Source organism: Myotis myotis, unplaced genomic scaffold (assembly GCF_014108235.1).
Source record: "Myotis myotis isolate mMyoMyo1 unplaced genomic scaffold, mMyoMyo1.p scaffold_m19_p_28, whole genome shotgun sequence".
Lineage (NCBI taxonomy): Eukaryota > Metazoa > Chordata > Mammalia > Chiroptera > Vespertilionidae > Myotis > Myotis myotis.
In genome coordinates, this window is record NW_023416333.1 from 1,013,742 (window position 1) to 1,037,451 (window position 23,710).

At 47.4% G+C, this 23,710-nt stretch overlaps 2 protein-coding genes, 1 non-coding gene and 1 pseudogene across 7 annotated transcripts in view; 3 read left to right on the forward strand and 1 right to left on the reverse strand.

Moving 5' to 3' along the window:
- LOC118649209 (zinc finger protein 724-like) overlaps positions 1–23,200 on the reverse strand; it is a 52,281-nt gene extending 29,081 nt beyond the window's left edge. For all 5 annotated transcript variants that reach the window (XM_036296088.1, XM_036296086.1, XM_036296087.1 and 2 more), the window contains exons 1-4: positions 23,033–23,200; positions 11,703–11,848; positions 9,855–9,981; positions 643–716 (exon numbers count right to left, since the gene is read on the reverse strand). In XM_036296088.1, coding sequence (XP_036151981.1) covers positions 643–716; positions 9,855–9,981; positions 11,703–11,717 — 216 coding nt within the window. In that variant the 5' untranslated portion in view covers positions 11,718–11,848; positions 23,033–23,200. The remainder of the gene's footprint in view (positions 1–642; positions 717–9,854; positions 9,982–11,702; positions 11,849–23,032) is intronic.
- LOC118649246 (40S ribosomal protein S15a-like) lies at positions 1,614–2,071 on the forward strand. The gene has a single exon (XM_036296138.1). The coding sequence runs from the start codon at positions 1,651–1,653 to the stop codon at positions 2,041–2,043; it is 393 nt and encodes a 130-aa protein (XP_036152031.1). The 5' UTR covers positions 1,614–1,650; the 3' UTR covers positions 2,044–2,071.
- Positions 2,551–2,952, forward strand: LOC118649135 (annotated as a pseudogene).
- Positions 13,855–14,045, forward strand: LOC118649317. Its single transcript, XR_004965598.1, has one exon. It is a non-coding gene; the product is annotated as a U2 spliceosomal RNA (small nuclear RNA).
- Positions 23,201–23,710: the final 510 nt, after the last annotated feature.

Genomic DNA, 23,710 nt, shown 5'->3' on the forward strand with positions numbered 1-23,710 from the left:
TTTTTCAGATTTCCTTTCCAAGGACACACAATAGTAAAAAGTCGTTTTCTACCTTCATGTGCAGAAACACACTGATCTGCCAATGTAACTGACTTTAAAGTGGCACGTTTCTCAAATGCATAATACCCTTGACCTCTTTTGGTAACAATAATTTTATTATTAATAATGATTACGGGTTAGTTCTATTTATATTAATACTAGAGGCCCGGTGCACAAAATTTGTGCATTCAGGGCGGTCCTCTCAGCCTGGCCTGTGCCTTCTCCAGTCCAGAGCCCTCGGGGGATGTCCAACTCCCACGGCAGAGGTGGGAGAGGCTCCAGCCACTGCCACTGCACTCGCCAGCCATGAGCCTGGCTTCTGGCTGAGCGGTGCTTCCCATGTGGGAGCGTTCTGACCACCAGGGGGCAGTTCCTATGTTGAGTGTCTGCCCCCTGGTGGTCGGTGCATGCCATAGGGAGCAGTTGAGCAGCTTTAGCATATCAATAGCATATTTTGCTTTGATTGGTTGAACAGACGCCTAGACAACCAGATACTTAGCATATCAGGCTTTTATTATATAGGATTCTCTCTTCTCATCAACTTTCTCAAATTCCAAGTCTCTCAAGTGTACATTATCAAAGCCACTACCTTTTATATCTTACCAGTATTATTTCAGAGCATACATCTTGTGGTTCGGGCTTTGGCAAAAAGGCCTGTTCATCTTCAGATGACATAGCTGAAAGAAATAAATTTTCAGTTTTGAAAATCAGGTGATTATACTTTCAACTTACTAGCAAGTGTTGAGCAAATGACAGTTTTGAGTACTCCAAATGCAAGTGAAGGATTCAAAAAAAGCTCAAGATAGGTACAATGAGGAAAAGTCATATCAAAGTGGGACAAAGAGGTGCTTACTTTTGCCAATGATACCTGCTTAATTAACCCCCCTGGCACACAATGGCAACATTATAAAAATACTCCCACCTCCCAGTTTCTTCGTTGGAGAGAGAGATGAGGGAAGTGCATGTTCAATGATCTCCCTGTTTTGAAGCATCTTGAAGAACATGTGTCTGTTGTGCATGACACAGAGTGCGAACAGAATGGCAGTACACGGTGAGTGCACTGTAGTGGCTGCTACAAAGAAACAATGAGAAAGTGTTCAAGTACCACAAAGACTGTGGTACTAAAGATGTACATCAAGCCTGAAAAGATACCACGGGCCTGAGAAAGAAACAGAGAACATTTCCAACTGGGAAATTAAACAGACAACCGAACCAAGAATAAAGATCCTGAAAATAGTGTTGAATGAAATTAGAATTTGTTCCACAGACGGTTATTATTTGTTTCCTCCTACAGAAAACATGTTCAAAAGCCTGCTTGTTTACAATTCCTAAATCTCAACAAAAGATATCAAGTCATGCAAAGAAACAGAAAGTGCCCCATCAGAAACACAAAATATATGTAATCAAAGTGGCACTACATCAATGAAAATATATTAATTAAATGAAAAAAAGGGAAAGTAAGTATCTTAAAAACAAAATGTAGAAAAAAATGACGAGTCTCCCAGCCGCCCCGGTGGTGCTCTGAAAATCTCGCGAGATCCTACCCGCTTCCCATAACTCCGTGCGCTCGCCCCTCCAGTTCTCTTTCCGCCATCGGTCCGTGCGGCCATCATGGTGCGCAAGAATGTCCTGGCTGATGCTCTGAAGAGTATCAACAATGCCGAAAAGAGAGGCAAGCGCCAGGTTCTCATCCGGCCGTGCTCCAAAGTCATCGTCCAGTTTCTGACCGTGATGATGAAGCATGGTGACATTGGCGAATTTGAAATTATTGATGACCACAGAGCTGGGAAGATTGTTGTGAACCTCACAGGCAGGTTGAACAAGTGTGGAGTAATCAGCCCCAGATTTGATGTGCAACTAAAAGATCTAGAAAAATGGCAGAACAACTTGCTTCCGTCCCGCCAATTTGGTTTCATTGTACTGACAACCTCAGCGGGCATCATGGACCATGAAGAAGCAAGACGAAAACACACAGGAGGGAAAATCCTGGGATTCTTTTTCTAGGGATGTGATACATATATGGAAATAAAATGCCTCAAAGGACAAAAAAAGAAAAAAAAAAGAAAAAAAAAAAGAAAAAAATGACTACTGTATAACATCAGGAAAACGTTATGACCAAAATAAAAATACAATGAGAAAGTATATTTTAAGAAACCACTCTGGCCAAAACTGGTTTGGCTCAGTGGATAGAGTGTCGGCCTGTGGACTGAAAGGTCCCAGGTTCGATTCCAGTCAAGGGCATGTACCTGGGTTGCAGGCACATCCCCAGTAGGAGATGTGCAGGAGGCAGCTGATCGATGTTTCTCTCTCATCGATGTTTCTATCTCTCTCCCTTCCTCTCTTTAAAAAATCAATAAAATATATTTAAAAAAAAAACTCCGAAGTGGGAAATTAAAAAACTCAATACCCGAATGAAAAAATACAGTAGAGAAAAGGCAAGTTCCTGGTGCAAAGGTTGCTCTGCAGCATAATTGAGGCCTCAGAGGAGCTGTAGTGGTCGCAATCTCCCAGATGGGTTTTCCCGATGCCGCCAGAACTCATCAAATTGAGGCTGCTCCAACCAGAGCTGCAGTTGAAGGGTTAAAGGCAAATCTTGTTTTTAAGGAAACTGAGAAGGAGCTAGAAGAGGCAGAGGAACAGTTGTGACATTTTTGCCTTCAAGGTGAAGGATGGCCCTGGGGTAAAGAAGCCACCTGGGTGGATATGAAGACTGGCAAAGAATTAGTGCTTCCTGGCTCAGATAAGGCTGACTGCCCAATTACAACAGCTGACTTGGACTTGATGGCTTTAATGACACATAAAATGAATACTCAGTGGGCCTTCTTTCAAGGCAAATTGAAAATCACTGGCAACATGGGTCTCACTATGAAGTTACAAAATCTTCAGCTCCAGCTGGGCAAAGCTGAGCGGTGAAGAACATCCTGTGCCTACCTTTGAAAATCAAGATGAGACTTAGAGACATATACCATATATTTAACTGTCAGAACTTACACTGAAACCATGCACTGGGATTTGTTTTTAAATGGGTGCGACCAATCCTATTTCTCCTAAGCTCTGGGTAAACAGAGCCTGATGGTATACTACTGCTTTCCTGAATTGCATACAACCATGCATTACAAAGGTTATATGGTAATTATGGTTTGGGAGTAAAATTGAGTTCCAGAATTAAATTAAGAACAGCAAAATCTAAAAACTATGTAAACAAAAGCTCTCATTTTGCATATGAAGTACATTTGAGGATTATTCAGCTGAAGATTCAATTGAAGTTTTCCTTGGGAGAACCAAGGGAGAAACAAAATACCAGAAGCTGGCCAGAAATCAGTGTTGTGCACTTAATGACTTTGTTTTAAATTAATAGTTTTTAAAATTCTATACTGGGATTAAAACAATTAAAATTTTTGCATTTTGTGCAATCAGAATGGTATTTTCTTCCCGAATCTGAATAAAAGAAGTATCAGAGCTTGCGGGGGGGATACAGGCTTATTTTTAAAGTAAAAATATTTTTAAATTAGTTTCATACTCAAAAAATCAGTATCATTAAGTTATTTTAATGATAAAATTTGCTTTAATATGCAGTTTATTATTTTTTAAAATATATTTTATTGATTTTTTACAGAGAGGAAGGGAGAGGGATAGAGAGTTAGAAACATTGATGAGAGAGAAACATCGATCAGCTGCCTCCTGCACACTCCCCATAGGATGTGCCCGCAACCAAGGTAAATGCCTTTGACCAAAATCGAACCCGGGACCCTTGAGTCCGCAGGCCAATGCTCTATCCACTGAGCCAAACGAGTTAGGGCTTCAATATGCAGTTTAAAAATTATCTCCTATCCTACCTAATAAAAAAGTAATATACAAATTAGCCGTCACTCCATGACAAAGATGGCGGTGGCTGGGCCAGGGCACCGCGTTGTTGTTGCCATAGTGACGACGAAGGCATTCTGCCCCAACCCACTGGCGGAGGGCCTCTGGACCTGCTTGGCCACTGCTGCCACCAGGGCAGGGGAGCAGAGACACAAGCCTTCAAGGGGGCCCAGCACCCAGCAGCTCTAAGCCCCGTGGCCGCAGAGGTGCTGGGGCTGGAGGAGCAGAGACACAGCCCACAGGGGGGCCAGCACCCAGCAGCCCCAAGCCCCGCCTGGGATCTGCGGTCAGAGGAGCAAAGTCACTGCCCGCAAGGGGGCCTGGCAGCCGGCAGCCCCAAGCCCCACCTCAGCGCTGGGGTCAGAGGAGCAGAGACACAGCCCGCAGGAGGGCCAACACCCAGCAGCCCCAAGCCCCGTGGCCGCAGAGGCGCTGGGGCCACTGGGGCTGCAGCAGAGACACAAACCCAATGGAAACCTGTGGAAAGGGAGATAACCTTTCACAACTTTATCTCCCTTTCCACAAGATGGGAAAACTGACCCTGATTTATTTAGTGATATGGCCCACACCTTTCTACAAGCACAGGGTATGTTATGACCACTCCCAGGAAGGTCTGGTCAGAATACTGTCTCCAGGGAATAACGCTACTGTGGCAAATCATCTAAGAGAGGAAACAAGCTTTTGTTGGGTTTATTCTGAAGGTCAGAGAACAGACCACCTCAACATATGCCATGTTGTTATATTGATGATCTTGAGGTGCAGATGCTTAAAAAAACAGCAAATGCAAGGAGAGGCTATAACTTAAGTCTCCTGATCTGCCTAAAATCGGACCCCCCAAAAGTTTCCCTCGATGGGAAAAGTGCCATCAGCCAGTGAAGACTGACTCCTGTCACAGGACAGGAGACTAGAAGTTGACATCACACCCAAACTTTGTTACAAACTATCTCCCCCTCCCCCATTCATCTTTCCTAAAAATCATGTACTCTCTAAGAGGCCTACATATCCCGTCCCCTTTCCCTAGGAAGAAGGTATTTAAATCTGGATTCTAAGCTACCTTGGGGAGTTACTCATTTTTCCCTGGGATCTCCCACATATACACGAGGTATACCTGTTAATGAACTTTTCTTTTTCTCTTGGTAATCTGTCTTTCATTACGAGGGCCTCCGCTAAGAACTCAAAAGGGAATTCCGGTAGAGGGTATGTACCTTGGTTGTAGGCACATCCCCAGTAAGGGAGTGTGCAGAAGGCAGCTGATCGATGTTTCTCTCTCATCGACGTTTCTAACTCTCTATCCCTCTCCCTTCCTCTCTGTAAAACATCAATAAAATATATTTGCCCTGGTCAATTTGGCTCAGTGGATAGAGTGTAGACCTGAGGACTGAAGGGTCCCAGGTTCAATTCCGGCCAAGGGCAGATGTCCTGGTTGCGGGCTCGATCCCCAGTCGGGGGCGTGCAGGAGGCAGCCAATTAATGATTCTTTCTCATCATTGTTGTTTCTATCTCTCCCTCTTTCTTCCTCTCTGAAATCAATAAAGAAATGTATTTAAAAAAAAAAAACTCAGAAGGGTAGAGGAAAACTATTTTTTCTCTTCCATAATTCTATCTTGGGAAATCAAGTCCCGGGCTGAATAGTGAGTTTGGCTCAAATGCCAAGCAGTCCCCGCTGAGGGGAGGGAGGCTTCTAGGGGGAAATCAATGATATTGGCATCAAAGTAGGACAGAGGGCATACGCATGGTTGCTGGTGGGAATTTAAAGTGGTACAACATTTTTGGAGGATGATTTGGCAAAATTGATAGAAATGTTCAAGGTACATCCAAGAGTCTTCTAGGAATCTCATCTGCTGAGATAAAGCACGAGTGCATAAGCCCTGGTCAGAACCCAGGATAATACTGCGGGCTCCCCTTCCATGACAGGAAAACCTGCTAACAACCTGGATTTTTGGGACAAGGTGGCATCTACACTAATAAGCAGGTAATATGCTAATTAGACTGAACATCTTCCTGACGACCTTCCGGACATCCTTCTAGACAAAGCCATGATGGCAGGGCTGAGGCACAGGCGGTTAGAGGTGATCAGGCAGGCAGGGGAGAGCAGTTAGGAGGATCAGGCTGGCAGGGGAGAGCAGTTAGGGCAGCGGTTCTCAACCTGTGGGTTGCGACCCCTTTGGAGGTCGAACGACCCTTTCACAGGGATCGCCTAAGACCATCAGAAAGCACATATATAATTACACTAGAGGCCTGGTGGACAAAAATTTGTGCACTCCACGGGGTGTCCCTCAGCTCAGCCTGTGCCCTCTTGCAGTCTGGGAGCCCTGGGGGGGATGACCACCTGCTGGCTTAAGCCTGCTCCCTGGGGGATTGGGCCTAAGCTGGCAATCAGACATCCCTCTGGCAGCCCCAGAGCCCTCAGGAAATGTCCACTAGCCAGCGGGGAACAGGCCTAAGCTGCAGTCTGACATCCTTAGTGCTGCTGAGGAGGCGGGAGAGGCTCCCACCACCACCGCTGTACTGGCAGCCATCAGCCTGGCTTGTGGCTGAGCAAAGCTCCCCCTGTGAGATTCTTAAGACACTAATAAATCAAACTCCAAGGGTACCCCATAAAGACAGAACAGTGAAAAAGAGGAGGTAACTTAGCTAAAACAATACGAAAATATCATGAATCACAGAATACTATCCTAAAGGCATGTGAAAAATAAATTCTCATTGAAAAGACAGCCCTTCTAATATTACTTGGGGTTAATAAACAGAAAACTATTGGGGTGAAAGTGGCACAAAATAAAACACTGAACTGATAAAGGAACAAAAACCATTCAAAAAGAACACTGACAAAACACATCAACAACAATGGAGAGGGAAAAAAACTTTTGCCAACTCCAAAATTTTCTCAAGTCAATGATTTGAAATACAAAGAAGCAAAAAACACCCAACCGGAAAAGCAAAATGAAAAAAGGATCCAAAAATACGAAGATAGTGTAAGGAGCCTCTGGGACAGCTTCAAGCATACCAACATACGAATTATAGGGGTGCCAGAAGAAGAGAGAGAGCAAGATATTGAAAACCTATTTGAAGAAATAATGACAGAAAACTTCCCCTACCTGGTGAAAGAAATAGACTTACAAGTACAGGAAGCACAGAGAACCCCAAACAAAAGGAATCCAAAGAGGACCACACCAAGACACATCATAATTAAAATGCCAAGAGCAAACGACAAAGAGAGAATCTTAAAAGCAGCAAGAGAAAGACAGTCAGTTACCTACAAGGGAGTACCCATACGACTGACTGTCAGCTGATTTCTCAACAGAAACTTTGCAGGCCAGAAGGGAGTGGCAAGAAATATTCAAAGTGATGAATGCCAAGAACCTACAACCAAGATTACTTTATCCAGCAAAGCTATCATTCAGAATTGAAGGTCTGATAAAGAGCTTCACAGATAAGAAAAAGCTAAAGGAGTTCATCACCACTAAACCAGTATTATATGAAATGCTGAAAGGTATCCTTTAAGAAGAGGAAGAAGAAGAAAAAGGTAAAGATACAAATTATGAACAACAAATACACATCTATCAACAAGTGAATCTGAAAATAAAGTGAATAATCTGATGTACAGAATGAACTGATGATTATAATAGAATCAGGGGCATAGAAAGGGAATGGACTGACTATTCATGGGGGGGAAAGGGGTGAGAGGGTGCGGAAAGAGACTGGACAAAAATCGTGCACCTATGGATGAGGACAGTGGGTGGGGAGTGAGGGCAGAGGGTGGGGTGGGAACTGGGTGGAGGGGAGTTATGGGGGGAAAAAACAGGAACAAATGTAATAATCTGAACAATAAAGATTTAACTAATCAAAAAAAAAAAGAAAGAAAAATCCTTCTGGAGGTAATTTTAAATGTCTACACAACACTAACATATGAACATAGAAACATTCCTTGTATGTGAAAAAAGACACAGAAATATTAAATTTTGTGGTGTTTTAATAATGAAACAAATATCACTTTGATTTCTCTTTTAGAACTTTAGAAAATAAACGGGATAGTCCAACAGCTGTAGCTCAGTGGTGGATGGTTGACATGGTTCCATTTCCAGTCAAGGTGCACGCCTATGTTGAGGGCTCGATCCCCAGTGAGGGGCATGCAGGAGCCAGCCAATCAATAATTCTCTCTTGCCCTGATCGTTTTGGCTCAGTGGATAGAGTGTTGGCCTGCAGACTGAAGGGTCCCAGGTTTGATTCCGGTCAAGGGCATGTACCTCGGTTTCAGGCACATCTCCAGTAGGGAGTTTGCAGGAGGCAGCTGATCAATGTTTCTCCCTCATTGATGTTTCCAGCTCTCTATCCCTCTCCCTTCTTCTCTGTAAAAAATCAATAAAATATATTTTAAAAAATAATAATTCTCTCTCATCATTGATATTTCTAAATCTCTCCACATCTCCTTCTTCTCTGAAATCAACAAAAATATATCATTAAAAAGAAATTAAAAGTATAAGGAATAAAATCTTATATCTCTGCTATAAGACACACAATGTATACCTGGTAAGATAATGTCATATCAATAACTTAAATGGGTACACAGGTACAGAGGCAAGTAGCAGAGTTTTCCTATGCAACTGACACACTGAGTTGAAAGTATATTGTTATAACCTTAAAATATATTTTTTTAAATTTTTTTTATTGATTTCATGGAGGAAGTAGAGGGAGAGATAGAAACATCGATGAGAGAGAATCATTGGTTGGCTGCCTCCTGCATGCCCCTCACTGGGAATGCAGCATGCAACCCGGCATGTGCCCTTGACTGGAATCAAACCCGGTACCCTTCAGTTTGCAGACTGACGCTCCATCCATTGAGCAAAACCAGCTAGAGCCTTAAAATATTTTAAGTAGCTCCCATCATCACAAGAAAAATAAAAAATAATAAAATGATCACATTAAGAAGTGACAGAATTGTGTATTGCAAATCACAGTGAATTTGATTGGAATCGAAAAATCCAATGAATTTCTCAAAACACAATATATAAGACCAAGTCACAAAGTTAGCTGTGTCCCTGTACAGGAACAGAAATTAATACAAAATAACAAATTAAGTGTGTAATTACATAAATAATAGCATAAAGAAAAAGAAAAGAAAATACTGCTGGCGGCCATCCTAATTCTAGGTATATATCGGAAAATATTCACAAAAGATCTGAAAAAGCCATTTACACATTTGTGTCCATTATAATGTTATTCACAAGAGGCTGCAACAGATGGGAGCAACTCAAATGTCCATGGATAGTAGAGTGAATAAAGAAAATTTACCATATATGTGTAATGGGATGTCTTTCTGCAATAAGATAAAAATAGAACCCTGACCAGTTTGGCTCAGTGGATAGAGCATCGGCCTGTGGACTGAAGAGTCCTGGGTTCGATTCCGGTCAAGGGCATGTACCTTGGTTGCAGGCACATCCCCAGTGGGGGGTGTGTAGGAGGCGGCTGATCGATGTTTCTCTCTCATTGATGTTTCTCTCTCATCGATGTTTCTGGCTCTCTGTCCCTCTCCCTTCCTCTCTGTATAAAAAAATCAATATATTTAAAAAATAAAGTAAAATAAAATAAAATAAAAACAGATATTGTCACCTGATACCACAAAGAGAAACGTTCATGACAATTTTTAAGTGAAGCACACAAGTCACAAAGAGACAGATAATACAGGATTTCCCTCAGGTGAGTAATCAAATGTAGTCCACGTTATATAAAAAAAAAAAAAAATGGTAGTTATGGGCCGTACTTTTAAAGCAAATGAGGAATAGTGGTTTAATACATAATGAGACATTTCTATAAGATGGAAGTTTTAGGAGATCAGATACACAATACAGACAGTAAGAATCTACCCTAGAAAGCAGGTCCTAGAGATGTTAAAATAATAAAGGAAACAAAACCCTGCGCGTGGTGTAGGAACTCAGGAAGGAAGTCATCCTCACCCACGGAGACCAGGTTGCTGTAGTTCTCTAACATCACATCCAGGTACAATTTCCTCTGATCTGGGTCCAGGCATTCCCACTCCTCCTGAGAGAAATCTATGGCCACATCCCTGAAGGTCAGCAGTCCCTGAAAGAAAAGACACATTTACTAAGAGGTCACCAGAAGAGTTCATAATGTCACATCTAACATGAACACAGTGTTAGAAGAGGTTTGGACCTAGGGGAGTATCCTGAATCATCCAATAAGATCACTTTGGAGAAGCATCGAACTGACTGTCAAAGTACAGCAGGAAGGCTGGGGAGTGATGGGGGGCAGTGGTAAGACATCAACCGAAGGACTTGAATGCATGCATATAAGCATAGCCAATGGACACAAGACACTGGGGTGGGGGTGGGGGTGGGGGTGGTGGTGAGGGCATGTTCCAGTGGGTAGGGAAGGCCAAGGGATGGTCAATGGGGGAAAAAAGGAGACATATGTACTACTATTCATAATACTTTAAACAATAAAAAATTTTAAAAAATAAAAATAAAAAGATCACTTTGCTCCAGTAACATTCTCTGACGTGACAAATGAGGATGACACAGGCCCACCAATCCATGGTATAGAATTTGCTTTTCAGTAAACAACTTTAAAATTAAAGCATGGACACAGGCATATGGGTTTCTGAGGGCTGTGTTTGCATCATTCAGGGTCAGTGGTGTATATTTCTCAACTGGAGATGTCATGGTGAGTCGGAAATATAAGCACTTCTTCAAGTGTAACATAAACGATTGAACTTTTCTAAAAATACAGATTCTGCTACATGTTCTGAGATGGGGCCTATGTTTCACATGTGTAAGAAGCTCACTTTTTACTTGTGATACCAATGTTACCACATCACATGTCTGAATACACAGAAAATGAAAACGCAGGAAAAAATTCACAAATAACTTTGAACTCAAGGGGTTTGTTAATGTAACTTGCAGTACTCATGGAATAAGAGCTACAATCCTATTTGAAATTTTACTATGAATAATCTTAGAGCAAGATTATTCTGCCTGGTCCGGAGGGTGTGCCTCAGCGGTTGACCATTGAGCCATTAACCAAGAGGTCACTAATCACGGCACATGCCTAGGCTGCAGGATAGGTCCTAGTGTGGGATGTGCAGAATGCAGCCAATCAATGATTCTCTCTCATCACTGATGTTACTACCTCTCTGTCTTTTGCTCTTCCTTTTGCAATCAGTAAAAATATACATCAAGAAGGAGAGAGGGCCCTGACCGGTTTGGCTCAGTGGATAGAGCGTCGGCCTGCAGACTGAAAGGTCCTAGGTTCGATTCCGGTCAAGGGCATGTACCTTGGTTGCGGGCACATCCCCAGTAGGAGAGGTGCAGGAGGCAGCTGATCGATGTTTCTCTCTCATCGGTGTTTCTAACTCTCTATCCCTCTCTCTTCCTCTCTGTAAAAAAATCAATAAAATATTTTTTAAATAAATAAATAAATAAAAAGAAGGAGAGAGGGAGCCCGAACCAGTTTGGCTCAGTGGATAGGGTGTCGGCCTGCGGACTGAAGAGTACCAGGTTGGATCGCGGTTAAGGGCATCTACCTTGGTTGCGGGCGCATCCCCACTGGGGTGTGTGCAGGAGGCAGCTGATCCATGTTTCTAACTCTCTATCGCTTTCCCTTCCTCTCTGTAATAAAATCAATAAAATATATTTTTTTTAAAAAAGGAGAGAGGGAAATATAAAACTGCTAACATTGACTATCATAAGAAATAAGGAAAGTTAAACAACCTGCAAGGCAAAATATCAGTAGTAGAGAAATATTCGAAGATGTTAGAGGAAAGCAAACATAGCCTCATCTTTTACCTGACAAGCAGCCATTTGGGTCCTGGTTACTGATGCTGGTCCTGGGATGTTTTCTCAAGTGACAACTGAGGAACCACAGAATGTGCCTTCAAAGGCATCCACACAGCCTGTTAATCAGCTCACCTCACACCCACAGTCAGAAGGACCTGGAAATGAGAAAAAGGCCACCCCATCCTACGTTTGTAACAGGAGAGAGTCAGGAACAATGAGATACTAATGTGAGGTGTTTTATTCTATCTTCATATGTCTGTCCTTCCAAAGACTTCTACAAACTCCTACAGCAATGAGAGAATGTGCTGATTTCCCCAAACACCAAACCAACAGAGCACTGCTTACCTATCCTGAAAAAAGCCTGCAGAGGCCCAAGCTATGCCATCTTTCTCCAGTTCACTCCTGAGGCCTGTAAGACTGCCTTAGAGCTGATTTCAGTAGCCCTGGGTAACAGACATAAGTCCCAGCACACCTGAGACCTCTGGGTAGTGTGATGGTGTCACAGCACACCTACTCGGAGTCCCTCTATTCTTCTGAATTCTGCTCAACCACACCATGTGTCAGAGTAGGTTCCATTTCTCCGGGAGTGCTTAGTGCTAAATCCTGCTCATAATTCTAATTGTGAGAGCAGGTTCCTCCTTGAACCCTGCTCGCTGTACTAACTGCTGGGAACTTACAGGTAGTCTAAGTTCCTCCTTTACCCTCAGCTCGAGTACACCAACTGTGGGGTTTGAGCTCCTCTGCCAGGGGCTGGACCTTCTTGAACACCAAATAGTAGAAGAAGAAGCCATGAGAAGTTGTGGGTATATAAGAGAGTCCTTATTATAGAAGCTAGTGGGCCTATAGGCACTGCGAACAACGAGCCATCAGACAAAACAGCTCTTCGTAACAGTCCTATAAAGGCAGCTGCACACCAGCTGATAAACAAATACATCTTTCCCACAAAGTAGCAGTAGCCTCTGTACCCACAGCCTGAAGCAGCAGCAGTATCCTCTGTGCCTACAGCTATCATCTGAGCAGCCACATTCTGCCTCTGAACTCACAGCCTCACATAGTAGCGGCACCTGAGCTCCCTGCATCTTCCCAGCCTCTTTTGCATGCTGGGTTCACAAGGTAGCTATATCTGAGCTCTCCATAAGCTCATAGCCTCACATCATAGCAGTACCGGCTCGCAGCTTCATCTGAGGTCTCTAGCCTTACTAATATACTTTAATACTAATTAGACAAAAGAGGCTTCCTGCCAACAGTGACATCAATCCTTTGGGTTATAGAAGGACACAGTTACCCTGGCTGGTTTGGCTCAGCGGATAGAGTATCGGCCTGCAGACTGAAAGGTCCCAAGTTCGATTCCGGTCAAGGGCATGTACCTTGGTTGCGGGCACATCCCCGGTGGAGAGTGTGCAGGAGGCAGCTGATCGATGTTTCTCTCTCATCAATGTTTCTAACTCTCTACCCCTCTCCCTTCCTCTAAGAAATCAATAAAATATATATTTTTTTTAAAAAAAAGGGCACAGCGTAGACTGCAGTGGCCTTGTATCTCTGTATAGTCCTTGATCAACCTGATTAACATTCCCATGCTCAGAGTGTCCTTGGCTGTCTGGCATATTACAGATGAGTCCTTCACACTCTAATTACCCTTGACTATCTGGTATCACTGACATGGTTCCCACAGATGACTGGAAGCAAGAAGTTTTACCAGTGCAGGTTTCCTAGGTAGATTTCCTTCCTCTTTTTCCAGGAAATTACAAATAGTAGATCTTCATACTAAAGTCTTTGGGAAATGTTAGATATTCAAATATGCTGATCAAGTGAATTCACCATGAATAGATGGGCTCTGTGAGAACCAAGTTTCAGGTCAATCCAGTCCATTCTTCAATATTTTCTGAGAATGGACAACAGGTACTTGAGGGGAATGGCTCTTTTGTGACTCATAGACACAAATTCAACAAATCACATAAAGGAAAAGAAGCAGCTACTGAACATTAAACCAACTCACAGAACTAGACTCTGACTGTTAAGATCATTGACATCCTTACCAGTGCACGCTGAGATAGCCTCATATTATTGACTAAGTGCCAATTAATGCATTGATGGATGATAAACAGTGGAAATGAAACAGGTCTCAGAATCTGAACTACACACAATATTTAAAACCAAAAACATCGCTGCTGGGCCTTTTGTCTAAGATCAAGTGTAGTATCTGTACTTATCAGTTTAATATGTGATATGTCCTCTATCCGAGGACATTATATTAAATGTATTTTTAGAGCAGGGAGATGGAACAGGATTTTGCTCCACCCAATCCATGCACCAAGCCGGTATTGAAGTATCTCTGGGAACAGTGCAAGAAAACAAACAAACAAAAACAATTAGGGTAGTTGTTTTTTTAATGTAATGATTTCTACATTTAAAGTTTTAAAAATGTGGAGACTACCTTATATAAGCAAAGAATGATAATAGCTGCTTGTGAGATGTCAGCAGTTAACGACTATTTACGTGAATGAAATGTCAGATAGAGAAAATCAAAGCCATGGCAGACAAAAAAAGATTGATCCTTCTAATATCTATATACTAGAGGCCCGGTGCACAAAAATTTGTGCACTGGGGGAGGGGGGGTCCCTCAGCCTGGCCTGGGCCCATTTGCAGTCCAGGACACCCTTGGGGGATGTCCACCTGTCGACTTAGGCCCACTCCCCGGGGGATCAGGCCTAAGCTTGCAGTCAGACATTCTTCTGGCAGCCAGGGAGATCTCGGGGGATGTCCGACTAAATGCCGGGGTCCAACCCCAGCAGGTCCAGGGGTTCCCAAAGGTGTAGACGGAGTCGGCAAAGAAGGAATGACACAGAGACAGCGTTCAGTTGATCAGCAGCCTAGCCAGGATCTCTAGCCAGGATCTCCAGCCAAGTTCTGGTCTGGATCTCCAGCGAAGTTCTGCTGTTTATTGTCTTGTTACATCCGTATTTATACCAGTTGATTTTAATCCTGTCAATTTCTATTACAAAGGTTAGGGTGTTTCTTATCTCCATTCCAGGGAGTAAAGATTATGTAGCTTAAGCATGATTGTTTGTAGTTAAAGTGATTAACTACCCGCCTGGCACTTAGTTAAGGAGTTTCATCCCCTCCCTAACTTCAGGGAAAAATCCCTACCTGGGGAAACAACCTTTCTCGGAGAGGTGACCTTGGTTAAAACACACAGCGCTAAGGGGAGCAAACATATTAAGAACAGTATGCTATATATGCCAGGTCCCTTGAAACATATGCTGTGCAGATGTTTCTATCCTGCAGCGACTGTGTCAAGCAGCAAGGATGGACCGGCTTCCGGCAACTAAAGGCTTAGGCCTCCCAAGAGATCGAGTTTAAACCGTTAGTTGGACATTCTTAGTGCTGCCAAGAAGGTGGGAGAGGTTCCTGCCACCACGTCTGCACTGGCCAGCCATAAGTCAGCTTTTGGCTGAGTGGCACTCCCCATATGGAAGTGCACTGACCACCAGGGGGCAGCTCCTGCACTAAGCGTCTGCCCCCTGGTGGCCAGTGCGCATCATAGCAACCGGTCATTCTGCTGTTCAGTCAATTTGCATATTAGCCTTTTATTATTATTATATAGGATTCCCTATTTCGCCCCTTTTGCCTCCTCTATCTGGCTCTCGCCCCCCACTTCTCTCTGGCCATTACCATACTGCTGTCTGTGTACATGGGTTGTGCATATATTTTCTTTGGCAAATCCCTTTAAATTCACTTCTTTAAATTTTTATTTTCAGATAAGTGCTTATAACTGAACGATTACATATTTTCTATTATATCATCTAGAATTAAGATATTTTTTAATTGCCAAACTGGTTGGGCTCAGTGGATAGAGCGTCGGCCTGCGACTGAAGGGTCCCAGGTTCGATTTTGGTCAAGGGCATGTACCTTGGTTGCGGGCACATCCCCAGTAGGGGCCATGCAAGAGGCGGCTGGTCGATGTTTCTCTCTCATCGATGTTTCTGACTCTCTATCTCTCTCCCTTCCTCTCTGTAAAAAATCAATAAAATATATTAAAAAAAAAAGATACTTTTTAATTGAACACTTGTAAATTTTAGCACAATTTAATAAATTATGCTAGAAGCAATTAGGAGATTTTTCATGTAATGCAGAAACATTTCAATTAATACTTTATTAATTTTTAATTTTTTAATATTTTAATTTGAAATAATTTCATACATGTAAAAAAACTATAAAATACTACAGCATATTATATGTGCCCTTCACCCAATTTCTTAGGTGTTAATAATTTATTTTATTTTATTATTATTTTTTAAAAATATATATTTTATTGATTTTTTACAGAGAGGAAGAGAGAGGGATAGAGAGCCAGAAACATCGATGAGAGAGAAACATCGATCAGCTGCCCCCTGCACACCCCCCACTGGGGATGTGCCCGCAACCAAGGCACATGCCCTCGACCAGAATCGAACACGGGACGCCCGAGTCCACAGGCCGACGCTCCATTCACAGAGCCAAACTGGCCAGGGCGGTGTTAATAATTTAAACATAACCATTCTACAACTAACAAAATTTGAAATATATTTTTCTTATAATCTCTTTAATGTTACTTAATCCATTTACTTTGTTTTTGTTAATCTTCACCCAAGGATATTTTTCCATTGAATTTTAGAGAGAGTGAAGGGAAAGGGAGACACACATTGATTGTTTCCCCCTGCACATGCTCTGATAGGGACTGGGGATAAAGCCAGCAACTGAGGTACATGCCCTTGACTGGAATCGAACCTGGGACCCTTCAGTCCACGGGCTAATGCTCTATCCCCTGAGCAAAACAGGCTGCAGCTTAATTCATTTACTTTTAATCTATATGTGTCTTCATATTTAAAGTGGATTTTGTTTTTGATTCACCCTCATAATGTCTTTTAATTGGTGCATTTATGCCACTGACTTTCAAAGTGCTTACTGATAGAGTTACTGTCATATCAGGTGGCTTCTGGGGTTTCTGGGACCGGCCTGCAGCCCAGGATTGGATCCGATCACGGGCGGCAGGCAGGCGGATTCTGGGGTCGCACACAGAGGCCTGGATCGCGGCTCGTGCTGTCCCACACTGCCTACAGTATGCAAATTAGCTGCCATCTTTGTTGGCGGTTAATTTGCATATAGCCCTGATTACCAATGGGAGGCATAGCGAAGGTATGGTCAATTACCATGTTTGTCTATTATTAGATAGGATATCTATATCTATCTACACTAACAAAAGAGAAACATGTAAATTGGTGCCACTCTGCTACATCAACAAGCCACACCCACCAGCCAATCAGGAGCAAGTATGCAAATTAACCCAACCTAGATGGCAGCGGCCATGGCGCTGGAGCAAGCAGGAGGCTTGAGTTTCCACCGGCAATAAAGGAAGCCAAGCTTCCCACCCACCCTGGACTCTGCTCAAGGCTACAAAGTTTCAATTATAGAATATAAATAAATCCCAGATACCTGCTTCCCTCCACTCAAGGAGGCGCTGTAAAAAGAAAAAAAGGAGGGGCTGGGAGCTTGGGTTGCCAGGGGCTGTGGCCAGCCTGCAAACAGCCATCAGTCTTTCACCCAGGCTGGCTAGGCACCCCAGTGGGACTCCCACCCTGAAGGGGCTGTGTCCAGCCTGCAAAGAGCCAATCATCCTCTCACCCAGGCTGGCCAGGCACCCCAGAGGAACCCCCCACCCTGAAGGAGGTGTGGCCAGCCTGCAAACAGCCATCAGCTCCTCACCCAGGCTGGCCACACACCCCCAGCAGAAACCCTCACCCCATGGAGGTGTGGCTGGCCTGCAAACCACCACAGGCCCATTACCCAGGCCGCCCACCTGATCTGGGACACCCTTCAGGGCAAACCAGCCGTCCCCTACTCGTGCACCAGGCCTCTATCCTATCTAATAAAAGAGAAACATGCAAATTGACCATACCCCTGAACGCTTCCCATTGGCTAATCAGCAGGATATGCAAATTAACTGCCCACCAAGATGGCGGCCAGCAGCCAGGCAGCTGAAGCGAACAGGAGGCTTGCTTGCTCCAGTGATGGAGGAAGTCAAGGTTCCCCGCCTGCCACCGCCCAGCTATGAGCTCCGGATGCAACAATGTTGCAATTATAGAAACTAAACAAGCTCCAGAAACCTGCTTTCAGCCGGCAGCGGGCTCAGAGCTTAAAGCAGCAGTGATGGCAACAGAGTTTCAATTACAGAAGCTAAACAAAGCCCAGATATCTGCTTTCAGCAGCCAAGGCCTCAAGCTGGAGCCAGCCTCAGAGCTAAAGCCGGCTCTCAGCTCCAGTGACAGCCATAGAAAGTACATAAATCCCAGAAAAAAAAGAAAAAAAGAAAAAAAGGAGAGGCTGGGAACTTCAGTCACCCACCAGCCTGAAAACGGCCCTCAGCCCGTCATCCAGACTGGCCAGGCACCCCAGTGGGAACCCCCACCCTAAAGGGGGTGCGAGCAGCCTAAAAACAGCCATCAGCCTGTAATCCAGGCTGGCCAGGCACCCAAGCGGGACCCCCACCCTGATCCGGGACACCCTTCAGGGAAAACCAGCTGGCCCCCACCCTTGCACCAGGCCTCTATCCTATACTACAGGCAGGGCAGGACAGCGCGAGCTGCCATCTGGGCCCCATGTGTAGCTCTGAGCAGCAGGGCATAAGCCCCACCCCCACCCGGGACCCCTATGTGCCACCTGAGCCCCCAGCCGGGACCCTCATGCCGCCTAAGCCCCACACTGCTAAGCCCCGCCCCCAGCTGGGACCCTATGACTATTGGAGAACAGGAAAGTGCCGCTGGGCCCTGGGTCACTGTGGTGAACCAGCCATTGGTAAGTAGAAAAGTGCGGCCTGTAGGCAGCCCCCAGCTGCGCCTGTTCAGGGAGCAGGAAAGCCCGGCCTGAGGGCAGCCCCGAGCTGGGCCTGCTCCCCGGTCGCCATGGGGATCCGGGAGCAGGAGAGCAAGCCCGGCCTGCGGGTAGCTCCAAGCTGGGCCTGCTCCATGGTTGCCATGGAGACCTGGAAGCGGGAAAAACTGGCCTGTGGACAGCCCCCAGCTGGGCCTGCTACCCCGTCACCATGGCAATCCTGGAGCAGGAAAGTCCGGCTTGCAAGCAGCACCCCCATCCTGGCCATAGCTCAAGGGAGAGTACAACATGCAGTGGAGGCCAGGAGCCTGAGAGATCAACACAGAGGGGCTCCTGCTTCAAGCCTCCATGGTGTGGCTGGGGGCAGGCCCCCAGCAGAGAGAGAGAGAGACACACACACATACACATACACACACAGTGCCTGCTCTGAGTCTCCAATGTGGCTGGGGGCAGACCCCCAGTGGGGACACACACACACACACACACACACACACACGATGCCTGCTCCAAGCCTCTGCTGCCAGACTGTGGCCATCAGTAGGACATCCACTGTGGGCTCCCGGACTGTGAGAGAGGCAGGCTGGGCCGAGGGAACCCCCAGCCCCCAGTACATGAATTTCGTGCACTGGGCCTCTAGTCTATACTAATAAAAGGGTAATATGCTAATTAGACTAGGAGACCTTCCAGGAGACCTTCCGGACATTCTTCTGGACAAAGCCATGGTGGCTGGGCCAAGGTAGAGGCGGTTAGAGGCCAAGAGGGGAGGGCAGTTGTTGGTGATCAGGCTGGTGAGGGGCGGGGCCACTGGGGATAAGCAAACCAGCATGGGGGCGAGTTGGGGGCAAGCAGGCTGTCAGTGGGGGTCAGTTGGAGGCGATCAGGACAGCGGGGCGGGGGGGGGGGGGGAGTGAGTTGGAGTGAGCAGGCCAGCAGGGGGGCAGTTGGGGATGAGCAAGCCAGTGGGGAGGGAAGGTGGGGGCAAGCAGGCCACCACGGGGAGCAGTTGGGGTGAGCAGGCTGACAGGAAAGGAAGTTGGGGGCGAGCACACTGGCACGGGGGCAGTTGGGGGTGATCAGGCTGGCGGGGGGAGGCATTTGGGGGCAAGCTGGCCGGCGGTGGGGGGCAGCTGGGGGTAAGCAGGCCAGCAGGCAGAGTGGTTAGGGGCAATCAGGCAGGTAGGCAGGCAGGTGAGCAATTAGGAGCCAGCAGTCCCAGATTGCGAGAGGGATGTCCGACTGCCAGATTAGGCCTGATCCCTGTAAACCAGCGGGACATCCTTCGAGAGGTCCCAGATTGGAGAGGGTGCAGGCCGGGCTGAGAACACACGCACCCCTGTGAATGAATTTCATGCACCAGGCCACTAGTGTGTGTGTATCTACACTAATAAAAGGCAAACATGCAAAGTGACTGAACCTTCGCTACGCCTTAAGCCACACCCACCAGCCAATCAGAGTGACTATATGCAAATTAACTCAACCAAGATGGCAGCCGGCAGCCACGGAGCTGGAGCGAGCAGGAGGCTTGGTTGCTCCAGTAATGGAGGAAGCCAAGCTTCCCACCTGCCAGAGCCCGGCTCTGAGCTCCACTCAAAGCAGCAAAGTTTCAATTATAGAAGGTAAATAAATCCCAGAATAAAAAAAGAAAAAACAGAAAAAAGGAGAGGCTGTGAGTTTCCGTTGCCAGGGTGAGTGGGGGATGCGGGTGAGGGCTTGGGCAGCCTGAAAATGGCCCTCAGCCCTTCACCCAGACTGGCAAGGCACCCCAGTGGGGACCCCCACCCTGAAGGGGGTGAGGCCAGCCTGAAAACAGCCATCAGCCCCTCACCCAGGCTGGCCAGACCTCCATGGGGTGAGAGTCCCCACTGGGGAGGGCTTGACCAGCCTGCAAACAGCCACCAGCCCCTCACCCAGGCTGGCCAGGTACCCCAGTGGAGACCTCCACCCTGAAGGGGGTGTAACCACCCTGCATACAGCCATCAGCCCCTCACCCAGGCTGGCCAAGCACCCCAGTGGGGACCCCCACGCTAAAGGGGGTGTGACCAGCTGCAAACAGCCATCAGCCCCTCACCCAGGCTGGCCAGGCACCCCAGTGGGGACCCCCGTGACCAGCCTGCAAACACCCATCAGCCCCTTACCCAGGATGGCCAGGCACCCCAGCGGGATGCCCACCCGGATCAGGGACACCCTTCAGGGAAAACCAGCCAGACCCCACCCGTGCAACAGGCCTCTATCCTATGTAATAAAAGGGTAATATGCAAACTGACCCTAACAGCAGAATGACTGAGAATGACTGGTCACTATAACACACTGACCACCAGGGAGCAGATGTTCAATGCAGGAGCTGCCCCCTGGTGGTCAGTGTGCTCCCAAAGGGGGAGCTCTGCTCAGCCACAAGCCAGGCTGACGGCTGCCAGTACAGCGGTGGTGGTGGGAGCCTCTCCCACCTCTTCAGCAGCGCTAAGGATGCCCGATTGCAGTTTAGGCCTGCTCCCCGCTGGCAAGTGGACATCCCCAGAGGGCTGCCGGAGGGATGTCTGACTGCCAGCTTAGGCCCGATCCCCCAGGGAGCCGGTCTAAGCCAGCAGGTGGACATCCTCCGAGGGGTCCCAGACTGCAAGAGGGCATAGACCGGGCTGAGGGACCCCCCGAATGCACACATTTTTGTGAACCGGGTGTATATATATATATATACACATATATATATATATACACACACACTGCCCAGATTATTATGACCACCCCATCAGTACAATGAAGTGAATTAGTTATGCAAATAATAATAATAAAACGTTAAGAGTATTTGCTTAGGAAGTAATCAATAATCAGTATTTGTGGTAGCGTCAATGAAGTACTGATGGGGTGGTCATAATAATCTGGTCACTCAAGTGTATATAAAATAGAGAAATATGCTAATTAACTGGGACCCCTAACAGGTCCACAGGACAGGAGGAGGTTGCCGGGCACAGCATTGGGGGCAGGGAGGCAGGGGACTCCCTGCACCTGAGCTGGAGGAGGGCCTGATCAGCTGCAGCATGGATGCTTGAATGGCCAGAGAGGGAGTGGCCAGCAGCAAGGCTGGACTCCTAGTTTCTTGATAAAAAGCATCCTGTGGGGGCAGACTCAGTCATTTCTTGTCCCAAGTCAACTCCTCTTGCCATCCCAGGAAATGACAGGGGGCCCATCAGGAACAGTCTCTCCCTCTGTGTGAATAAGGGTTTCAAATGGAATGAAATAAGCATATAATTGGCAAACCTTATAAAGTGGAAATGTATAATTCTCAGTCAAATCTGTTTAAATAATTCAGTTGTTAACTTAACCATATAAACACACAAGCAGATAGATCACAACTTAATCACCCACATCCCATCAGCTACCCTCTCATTGAAATTAGGGTTTCCCTCCTTCCCATTACTATGTATTTCTGTCTATGGATCTGTCTCTGTCTCACTGTTCCCTTCTTCCCCACTGTGGTCCTTTCCTATATTTCACTTCCCTGTCCCTTGATCTTTCCCTTTTCTCTGTCTGTCCTACACCTGGACCATGAAACTCCTGAAACCTACTTCCCTTCAGGGGCTCTTTCTCCTGGTCTCTGAGGCTCCATCTCCACCCACATCTGCGTCTGCCCCTCCCCACGCCCGTGGCCCCTCTGCTGCCTGTTCCCCTCTGTCCGCTCCCACAGCTGCTGACTCAGTGCTGCTCCCTCTGCTCCCTCATCCCTGAGCCCCCCTTTCTGTCCCTGCACTCGCTCCCCCAACTCTTCTCCTCTGAACCAGTGTCTCTGTCTCAAGAGCCTCCTCCTGTGAGGCCCCCACTTCTGCTCCCCAGGACCCGCTCCCTCTCAGCCCCCCTTCCTCTCTCTGGGCTCCCCCTCCTCCCTGTGTCTCCACTTCCTTCCTCCTCAGGCTACTTTCCCGAGTGACACCCTCACTCCTACCGTCGCCGTCCAGTCCCCCCCAAACCCCTATGGGCCCCTCTCTGTGGAGCCCTCGCTGCCCTTTCTCCCGCCCACGTGTCTCTCTCACTCCCTCTCCTGACCCCCCAGCCTGGGCCCCCGCCCCCCGCGGTCACCGCGCCCACAAAGCCCCTCCCTGCGGGCAGGTCGCCTCTTCAGGGGACATCGTGTTCTTCCCCCTGATCCCACCCCAAGGACACTGGGCTCCCCGGGCACGCAGACCCCTTATTAAATGGGGGTGGGCCTAGGAGCGGGGTGCAGACCCCCAGGTCGGGAGCAATCCGGGCTCTTGGGGCGGGAAGCGCCGGGCAGGGGGAGGGCCGCAAAGGGCGGGAACCCCCTGACGCAGACTCTCAGCCCCGCGGGGAGCACCGGCGGCCCCGGGAACGGTTTTCAGCAGGAAAACCTCGCGGCAGGCGGTGGCCACAGCCACAGGCGGAGTGACCACGGGCCGGGCCTCAGTTTCCTCCCAAAGGAACGTGGCGCCCGCACCGCGCAGCCTCCCGGGACGCGGACTCACCGCTGAGAGAGGCTCCGGGGCGGGGACCCCAACAAGGACTTCAGCGCCGGCAGCGCCCTCAGCCTTCCCTGCGGGGAGGGGACGGGGAGCGTCAGCTTTAAAGACAAACACCCTCCTCACGGAGAAGCCGCCATCTTGCCCTCCACAGCCGGTTCCGGGTCTGCAAGGAACTGCGCATGCGCCTCCCTGCGGGGTGGGCGGGGCCAGAGCCTGAGCTGAGCGACTCCGCGATGGGGGCGGGGCCGAGCCCGGCGGCCAGGCCTGTGCAGGGACAGAGGGAGGGAGGGCGGGGCAGGAGCGAGGGGGCAGCCCCGGGTCCCCGCACCTCCTCCCACAGGGACAGCCCTTCCTGGGGGAGTTTCCCACGTCATTGTCAGGGTTTTGGCTGGTGACGCGGCTGCAAAAGGATTCACAAGGGAGAGAAGAGACAGGAGCAGAGGGAGGGCGTTTATTTTACTTCTTTAAAGGGAGGAAAGGGCCAGGGGCCCTCTGATGGCACAAGGCACCCCAGATAGAGGGGCTGTTTCTTTATTAGGGTGCTAGCGAGTAAATGGCAGCTGTGGCAAAAGCATGAAGAGGGAGGAGGAACCTGGAATTCACACAGAAGTTTCCCAGCTCCCAGAGGCTGTGCTGAGAGCTACTGGCTGGTCTGCCCTTCAGCTGCAGGTGTCCCAGGGA

Bases quoted from the DNA above. Each gene is read 5' to 3' on its own strand.
- LOC118649246 (XM_036296138.1), top strand. From the start codon at position 1,651: ATGGTGCGCAAGAATGTCCTGGCTGATGCTCTGAAGAGTATCAACAAT.